The 9,920-nt window shown below is 35.1% G+C and overlaps 1 protein-coding gene across 1 annotated transcript in view; it reads left to right on the top strand.

Moving 5' to 3' along the window:
- The window catches only part of LOC111817646 (serine/threonine-protein kinase tousled-like 1), a 93,574-nt gene that overhangs the window by 68,607 nt on the left and 15,047 nt on the right, over nucleotides 1-9,920 (top strand). The window contains exons 3-4 of the mRNA XM_023719173.1: nucleotides 4,015-4,086; nucleotides 5,139-5,207. Of these exons, the coding sequence (XP_023574941.1) occupies nucleotides 4,015-4,086; nucleotides 5,139-5,159 (93 nt within the window). The 3' untranslated portion in view covers nucleotides 5,160-5,207. The remainder of the gene's footprint in view (nucleotides 1-4,014; nucleotides 4,087-5,138; nucleotides 5,208-9,920) is intronic.

A 9,920-nucleotide genomic window follows, 5' to 3' on the forward strand; every position in this document is an offset into this window, starting at 1 on the left:
TTTCCTTTTTGTGATATGCCTCAATGTAGTTTACTTTAAACTAGTGCTTTCCAGTTCTGGAAAACAGTCTGGAATTATATTTTAGTTCTTTATTTTATTTTTTTCCTGAAGGCCTCATTATTTGAACCAAGGGCTCTTGCACTGATTCTGTGGTTTTTTTCTTTTTCTTTTTCTTTTTCTTTTTTTCTTTTTTTTTTTTTTTTTTTTTGGTTTTGTTTTGTCTTTTCTATTTGGGAAGATTTTGTGTGACTTCTTCCACTTTATCTTTGAATTCATCTTTTTTTCCCCTTTTCTCAGTTGTCCTATTTTTAGCTTTCAGATGCTATTTTGGTTTTTCTTAAAATGTTTATTGTATGGTTTTTTTTATTGTTTTTTTTTTATTGTATGGTATTAGAGTTTTATGTTTGTATGTGTTCCCTACATACACTCACCCTTACTGCCTAAGTTAACTCTTGTTTCATTCTAAATAGTTGTATTTTATCTTCTATGTATGGAGAGCAAATGTGCTGACTTTGTAGAATAGAACATGGGAAGGAGGCTGTCTCTTCATTTAGTCTGTACTCTTGGAAATAATCTCTTCTGTGTCCTTAAATGTGCCGTATGCACTTCAGTCTGCAGTGTTCCTGGCTCACCATTCCAAGAGAGTAAATTTGGTGTTATAATGTCAATAAAGACAAACCAGCAGCAGCCAGTCATACCCTTTTTTATTTTCCTGTATACTTTCTCCCACAGCTTTTAAGATGTTAAACTTTTGGTTTTAAGTGTTTTGACTATGATGTCAGTTGGTATGGCATTAATACAAGTCCTAGTTGGGGATAATTAGTGAGCTCTTAATCTTTAAATTTATTTCTTTACCAAGTTTTGGACCCCTTTCCTCCTTCTTTTTTTACTGAGGCTTAAACCCAGAGCCTTCTCACTAAACTATATCCCCAGCCCTTTTATTTTTTATTTTGAGACACAATCTCACAAACTCCCTAAATTGCCCAGGTAGGTCTTAAATTTGTAGTTCTACTTCCTCAGCTTCCAGAATACTGGGGGGATAACAGTTCTTCAGATATTTTTTTTCTGTTCTCCTTTGACTCTTTAACCACGTATGTATGAGTGTAGTGTCCAACAAATGCTGTTTTTAAACATTTTGTCTCTTTAAATAATTTTCTTTGGTATAACAATACTGTCTGCATTCTGCTGTTAATGCTCAATCAGTGGCATTCTGTATTTCAGAGTGAAATTTTCAGACCTAGATTTTACATCTCTCCTTTCTACCATTTTTATTTCTCTGCTGACATTTCCAATATGTTCTTTTATTGCAAGCATATTTTCCTTTTGCAATTTGAGCATATTTATAATCTCTGCTTTTAAAATCTTGCTGATTCTAGTATCTGTGTTAACTTTACAGTATTCTCTGGTCTTTTTCTTGAGTATAGGTCATTTTATTCATAAAAATTGTATTTTTATCCTACACACTGACAGTCATACTGTATAGACACAGTGGGTTTTGGTGTGTTCTTCTGGAGAATGTTAATAGTGGTTGGGGTGGCGTTAGTGGGTAGTGGTGTTTTACTTACAGAAAATCAACCTAGCTGGACTGAAATCTAAACCATGTTTCCCTGCAGGTGACAGTAGATGACATCTCTGTTCAGGTGTTTTTATCTGGACTGCTTAAGAGTCTTTCCTACTCTTACCTAGACCATGAGCAACTAGAGACGTAGCCAGAATCTATATGCCAAATTTTGGAGATTTTCCTTTGTGCTTATCTTCTAGTATATCCCCTCCTTACATTCCAGCTGCTGTGATATCCTGCAGCTCTGTATTTTCAAGCCAATCAGACAAGTTTTGACCCAAGTTTTAACTGCCCAGGGCAGCTCAGGCTTCCCTCAAGCAAAAGCTGTGAAAACAGAAAACCCACCCAAATCTGTTCTCTTTTTCCAATCTTGTCTACTTTTGGTTGCTCAAGTATCTTCAGTTAGTTGTTTTTATTCTCCCACCCCAAACTCTTCCTTTTGGTTGTCTGAAGCTCAGTATCTAATAGATTCTTTAGGAAGAACTCATGGAGCAGTAGTTGATGTATGCCAATAATAGTGTGTTATAAATCACTAAGTGAATGTATAAACAACTTTGCTCTTATTTTCTTCTCTTGACTGTATTAAATATTTCATTTTCTTCTGGCATAAAGGGTTGCTTGGGAAAAGTTTGATGTTGGCCTTCTCGGTTGATATGAGGTATGTTGTGCTCTTTTTAGTAAGGAGTTTGAACTTTTTTCTTAATTTTCAGATAATTTTTCTTATATAGTTCTATTATTTTCTTAGTACTTTTAAGAAAAAATGTTCATTGTTTCATCTGTTATTTTCTCTCATCTTTTGATTTCAAAAAGTTTTACCTTTTGAGTATATATTAGCATATATATTAGCATATTAACTTTTGTTTCATTCCGGTTTACTCTTCATTTCTGAATTTTATTTTGAATGCTTTTCTGAGTTCTACCTTAATTTTGAATTTTTTGAAATCTGACTTCTGTTATTCTCTTTGCTTGAATCCTTATTGTAATGTCCTTTAGTAATTTTTGAGGTATTAGGTTACTGTTTTCAACCATCATTTTCTGTGGTTTAGATGACTTGTAAGTGAAGGTGGTTTTAGGGGTGGCATTTCTCACAAAACTCCCTCTGGTGTTTGTTTGTGAGGGTTCTCTACTAATAGCCATGTGTCATTTGTTTTCTGAGATTTCTAGGCCTGTTTTGTTCTCTACCTTTATCTGGACATTCCTTTTCCTTTATTGCCATTTAACCTCCCTCTTATGGAAGGGCCCATTTTATGAATTCATAGGGGGTAGACTATTCTGACATCTTAAACTCCTTGCACTTTGTCACAACTTGAAAGGGCAAAACCCTCCCACATACAAGTTCTGTGCTCAAACTGACTACTGGCTTTGCTGAGTACTTTATGCTGATTTGTGAATATCTTGTTCTCGGTACTGGAGATACCAGTTTCTTTCTACTTCTTTCCAGTACAGATAATGATGCCATGTAGGACTTGTGGTGGTTGGTGATTTGTCACCATCTGCTGTTTTTTTTTAAGGGGGAATTTGTGGATGGACATTTTTTATCACCTAGTTTTGTAAATGCTATCTGAGGGGCTTTGATTTACCATGAACATTTTACGTTTTCAAGTTGATAGACTTGCCCTGTTTAGGTTTTCACTTCCAAATTCTCCTTGAATCTTAATCATTTCTAGAGTTTGCAGGTGGACATGGCCAGGACACAGAATCTGTAGGCATGGAGTTGGGTGGAGGTCAGTGTTGCAGCTCCATCATGTCGGCAGGGCATGTGGCTCCACATGGTTGTTGGGTTGCACAGCCCTGTTTGTTCAGCTGGGGTGTGGCTCCCCCAATTACTTTGCTTTCAAAATGGTTTTTAAGAAAATCAGCTGAGGGGCCAGGGAGATAGCTCAGTACAATAAGCACTTGCCTGGCAAGCACAAGGCCTGAGTTCAATCCTGGTTCTAAAAAAAAAAAAATCAGCTGAAGTCAGGCATGGTGGCACATTGAAGTCTGAGACAAGAGTATTACAATTTTGTGATTTAGAGTGTCAAAAGGACAAAACTGAAATAGAGCTGCTGGGAATGTAGTGCAACTGTAAGTGCAAAACCTCTGAGTTGAATGTTTAGTGCCCCTACACTCTGTATCAGCTAATACAACTCAGTTCCTGAGGGGCTGGTGAGATAGCTCAATGGAATAAGCGCTTGCCTGGCAAGTGCAAGGGCCTGAGTTCAGTCCCCGGTTCCACCAAAAAAAAAAAAAAAAAAACAACGCAGTTCCTGAAACAGCAAAACTTTACTGACTCAATAAAGCTTTCCAAGATATTTATGGTATTAAGTACTTAATATTTCTTATTTTTATTTTACTTGGCTTTCTTGAATAAAAGGAATCATGCTTTATTTTCATTTATTAAGATAAACTCTATACTTTGTAAAGTGTTTGTTTTAAATTACTCCTTTGACTTTTTAATATATCTTTAACAGGCCTCAACAAATAATGAAAGCTCTAATCACAGTTTTGGAAGCTTGGGATCTTTAAGTGACAAAGAATCAGAGGTAAGTAATTTTATTTTAGATACGATGCTATTAGAATAAATGCTGGAATCATTTTAAAGTAGAGGTCCTCTGTCTTTCAATACTGGTGCTAAGAGTTAATGATATTAAAGTTTCTTGTAAAAGTATTTTGTTCTGCCTTATGAAGCAAAATATGCAGATTGTAAGACTATTGGTATTAGAAAGAAAATATAATTTCTTTGGTTTTGTAGATAAACATGTACTATATTAGTGATGCATATATATTTTTAATGGAAGATAGTTATTGCCATTTATAATTCTGTCAGATGAAGGTGGTTTATTAAGATACATTATGTTTCAGTTTCTATTATTATTCTTCTACTTCTTCCCTTAATGTGATCCCAAATAAGGATTTCTTTACTTTCTTAAGATACAGATACATAGCTTTTTTCTTCTTGTAGAATTGTATGCATTAATGCTGATTTTCATTTGCATATTTGTAAAAATCTGCCAGATCCTTTACCTACTCACCCACTTACTGGCCCCACCCCAAAATGCATGACATTTTATAAGTAGGCATTTGGATCCATGGTACACAGTTCATTTTAAGCATGGTATACTTAATGGTATCTTTTTAAAGTGGCTAAACAGAATGTCTTTGGGTTTTAGCTTTCATTTGTTGATGCTGTAACTTTATTTTTTGTATATAACCTTTTTCCTGATTTTTATATAGTTCAGTCATTAATTTTTTCCTATTTATGTATGTGTGTGTGTGTGTGTGTTTTCCTTGTCAGAGTTAGCTTATTTCTTTTTGAACCATTTAGTCTTTTTTCTACTTAAGTTAGTATAGATATATCATCTTGATAATACCAGTAGAACATCAGTGCTCAGTAACTCACTTGTGCATTTGGTTTCAGTGTTCAGCAGAAAGAGAAGTTCTAAAGTGGCATCTTTTTAGTTCTTTGTTATTGAAAGCATCTAGGAATCTCTAGGTGGATAGTTCTGTGTAGTTCTGTGCAGTTCTGTGCAGGCACCCTGACCCTCTGAAGGAGTGTGGCAGAGGGTTCTCACTCATCAGGCTTTCCCTTCCACAGAGACAACTGGCAGGCAGCTGAAAGGACCGTGCCAGTGACGGGACTTTATCTGCACTAGGTTCCCTTGAGGTAAGCGTTAGTAGTCTGTGGAACACCAGCTTATGGCAGTTTAGTTTTTTGTTTTTTATTTTTATTTTTTCAAAGTAGCATCTTTAGATACTAGATCTTTAAAATGGTAGGTTTAGCTGTAGTGAAAGTACAGTTTTTAATAACTTCAAGAATGTTTTTGCTTTGTATTTCTTAGATTTTAGAAGATTTGATACTTTCTAAAGAAGTATATTCAGTAATTTTTTTCATAGCCTTTTTGTGTTTTGAAGGACAATAAAATAATTTTAAATAGTTTCTGTTCACCAAATATGGTATTTTTGATAAATTTTTTAAGACTAGCAAGATGTAGTAAAAAACCACCTAGCTCAGATATGTCTGTGTTCCTTGTAGGTACCTGTATTTCAGTATAAGTAACAGATTTAGTATTTAGATACATGTAGAGGAATTAGTCTATAAGAACATTCCCCTTGCTTACATTTCTAGTTAAAATGTTGCTGTTTTGTTTTTGTTTTAGATAAGTGTGCAGTAAATCACAGTTTGGTTAGCCATTAGATGTACACAGAAGTTTGAGGCAAAAATACAAAATCTTTATTTTTGCTGTCCTATATTCTATATCTTGGATTTTTACAAATTAATAGATAAACTTTGTGACACAGTAATTGTTACTATAGATTGTACATTTTCCTTAATATTCAAAGAAGTGGCTTTTTTGTTATTATTACTGTTTTGATTTGTCTTTCCATGTAAGAAGTTAAAACAAATCTTACATTTTAGCTGTGTAGGAGGTACCTTCATGAATAAATTCTATTGAGGAAAGATTTCATACATACGGAATTATAGCTATTCATACATCATTAAAATGGTTGGAAATAAACTGTTGAAAAAGTACTACTTTTTTTCTGGTACATGTGAGGATGACATTTATCTAGTATTCCACTATTTTTTAAAAATAATTTTATTGAGAAACAAAGAGCAATGAGATAGTTTCACAACCAATCTCTAGCACATTTTCAATAATTAATACATTGCATATTGTTGTCTTAGTGCTTATTCATTGTACAAGATGCAGACATGATATCCTGTCTCAAATACTATTAGAACAAACCTCTCTATTCATTGAATTAAGAGAATGGAGCTGTATATCTCTCCTAACTATTTTGAGTATACACATACAAAATGGTCGTTCATTTCTATCCCACCTTTTTGGTTAGTTTTGTCAGAGAAGGGTATTCCATTGTCATTTAAATACTGTAGGTGCATGAGTTCAGCAAAATATCCCAGTATAGTCCAGTAGCCCATAATGGTAGTGGGTTTTCTGTAAGATTGGCAGTGTCCGAAGTTGTTGACTTGAGCCTTTTCCAACTCAGCATATTAATATGGCTTTATTTTTTGTACTTCGTTTTCATACTTTTCTGCTGGATGGTTAAGACCAAAATAAAGCAAGACCTATATAACAAGAAATGTAACTTTTGTATCTGATAAGGTCAGTCAAATCCCCTCAGGATTTATCCTCAAACCCTGTACCGCAGTTTGTAGATCCTTTGTTAGTGTCAGCCATGTGGATCAATCACGGCCATTGCTTGACCAATTTGCTCTCTGTGAAAGCCTGAGAATGTTTTCTCTCCATGTGACTCTCCTTAGGCACACTCTACATCATCGTTCATTTTCCTCTGTGGCCCCATAATCTCCTTGATCAGAAAATTTGGGATACGACTGAGTTACATGATGTTATAGTACAGGTTCTCCTATATCCTGAGTCTTCACTGACCTTGAAAGGCTAGGGACAAAATGTTGGCTGTTTTGCAGCCATTCTTTTTCTCTAATTTTTGGTCTGCAAACTTAAGTTATTAACCTTCCAGAAGAGAGGCTTATTATTATTACCCTACAACATAGGCAGTTGAGCTTAACCTCACTATCTGTCTGGATATCAAACATCTTAGACGTAACAGGGAACAGGTATCTTCCCTCAAGTGTTGATATGTTAAACTTTGAGTCCCTCCAGAGTCCACTATTTTTAATATGCCACTCTTTTGGTAATACTTTTCCTAGAGTTTTTAAACATTGGTTTTTTATGATAATTTTCAGAACCAAATAATGAGATGATTACATTGTACATCATTATCTTTAAAGTACTCAATATAAAATGTAAACCAAACAGATTCTTAAAAAGAGAAACTGATAAAAAGAAAAAGAGAGAAACTAATAACAAACTTAAGATAAATTATTTTACTTTTGTTTTTGTTCACAAGTAGTACTAGAATGTGTTTTCTTTTAAAGAGCTGCTCCTACCATTCACCTATACCCCACCTTCAGTTCTTTTGGATTTTCTTCCTGGTCTTTATTGCTATATTACAAGATAAATAATATGTATACTTTATTATGATTTATCATTTGAACATTATCTGTTGACTTTTAGGATTTCATGTGATTTTAGTTTATTCAAGTTCACTTTCTCTATGATAAGTCCTTCTACCGATACTCTGATTCAGAAACCCAGGATCATCCTATTTTTTTTTTCCTGTTTTCCTTAAAGTTGGAAAACATCTGACAGTCACTGTTGGGGCAATAGAATCATTTTATATATGAATTACTTTGTAATATATGAATTTGACTTATTCTAAATGTAGAATTGTAGAATGAAAAAGTTCCTCTTGTTAATGAAACTTCTTGGCATGTAGGACGTTACTGGTTTTATTTTATTTTACATTACTCTAGGTGTCTTAAAGCAGGCTCCAGAAATTCACTATTATTTCCAGTAAGCATTTATTGCATATCTGTTATGTTCTAATCTATGTGTCTAACATAGACTATAAATATAAGTAGGGTACACTTTCTGCCTTCAAATGAGATCAATGGCTAGTAGGGAAGACAGACTTTAGATACTTTACCTCATGGACAGTGTGGGCTGTGCAGTGACAGATACAAATAGGCACAGTAGAGTATGAAAGCAAGGAGTAAGCGCACACAGTTTCATCTGCCTATTGGGGAAAGTAGGCAAAGATGTCTCTTTACCTCCAAAACAGAGATGGTATTTGTGCTGTTAGGAAAGCCTGTGTATAACTTCATCGCAGGGGACAAGGATAAAGTATAAGAAGGTGGTAGGCAAAGGAACTAGAGTATTGTTTACTTTTGTATAGAAGCATAGAAAGTAATTTGGGAGGCCTGCCCCTTAGCTCAGTTCTTTAAGTGGCTGCTTCAATAAAGCAGTCAGGCTCAGGTTGCTGCGGTTCGATCCCCACAACTCAAGCCAGCCAAACCTGCCCTGACGGCATTTGGAGAAAAAAAAAAAAGTAATTTGGTTATAGATATAGAACAGTGATCCTTGGCCCCCAATACACTTTGGATGACGTGAGAAGCTTTGCAAAATACTAAGCTGCCTCAGTGCATAGTTTGAAAACTTGTGGTATAATACAGGAATGGTAAAAAATAGGCTGCTGTCTGGTTTTGAAGATCTTTATTTCTATAGTAAGGAATCTGCAGTTTAAATGATGGAGAGCCATGGAAGCAGGGAAAACAGGAAATTATAAAAGGCTCCCACTAGTAGCAGCATGAAGGATAGGATTTGAGGGAGTCAAAACCTGAGTTAGGGAGGTCACTTTGTGAAAGGGTACTGCCTGCTTTATAGAGCTCTAAGCCTTCAAGACAATATTAGAGTGGAAAAACTTGGGCAGAGGTTCTAATTACACTGTTTTCATGTTTGATTTTTGGACCCTGCTTTCTCCTACCAGGTTCTCTGACGTTATTGAGAAGTTACTGAGACTCTCACTATCTGGGACCATGCATGTTTTTCAAACTTCACTGTGCAAAAGACTTATGGTGTCCATATGCCATTAGGTCTGCATAGGTGTTTGTATTTCTCACAAGCTCCCACATTCCAGTAGCTTTTAAAAGTAGAACCTATAGGGTTTGAAGACTTTGAATTAGCATAAAGAAGGAAAGAAACCAGGCATGGTAGTACATACCAGTAGTCCTTATGATCTGGAAGGCTGAAGAAGGAAGATCCCAAGTTTTGAGGCTGTCTGGGACAGTTTGGCAACTTAGTAAGACTCTCTCTCAAAATAAAAAGTTTTAAAAAAGACTGGTATACTGTTCAGTACAAATGCCCTAGGTTCAATCCTTAATACCATAAAAATATTAAAAAGCGTGAGTGGGAATAAATAACAGGAATATATAGTGATTTAAAAGTAGCTGGGTAAACTGAAAAGCACTTAGGTTTAGTGCCTTTTACTGAGATAGGCAACACAACAGATTCTGCAGATAGGTTAATGAGTTGAATTCTGGGTAATATTGAGTTTGAATCTCTGTGAAATGAACAAGTAGAGGCTTGAAAAGCTGTCTACAGTTTAGAAAAAGCTCATACTGGACTTGAAAACTTAGGTGTCTTGGGTGTAGACAGAATCTTGATTGTCGAGGGAAAAAACCACACCCTAGAGTTGAACAGACTTGATGATAGTGTATGCACAAAGATTGTAGAGGGCTGTGGTGAAGACAGAATTCCTGAAGAAAGAAGAATAGGTAGCAACGAACTAAACATCTTAGTCGTAGATAGGACTAGAAACATTCTTTACCCAAATTGAAGCTAGGTAAATAGATTTGATTTTCTGATAACCTTTTTGCCTACTTTATAACATAATATCTTTCTATATTAAAAGGAAAGAAGTATGAATGAATTGTGGATTTGAGGAATGACTGAATTTTATGGGAGGGACAGGGAAGAGAATTTGCCGGAAGTAT

This window comes from Octodon degus, unplaced genomic scaffold (assembly GCF_000260255.1).
Source record: "Octodon degus isolate 3935 unplaced genomic scaffold, OctDeg1.0 scaffold00065, whole genome shotgun sequence".
Taxonomy (NCBI): Eukaryota; Metazoa; Chordata; class Mammalia; order Rodentia; family Octodontidae; genus Octodon; species Octodon degus.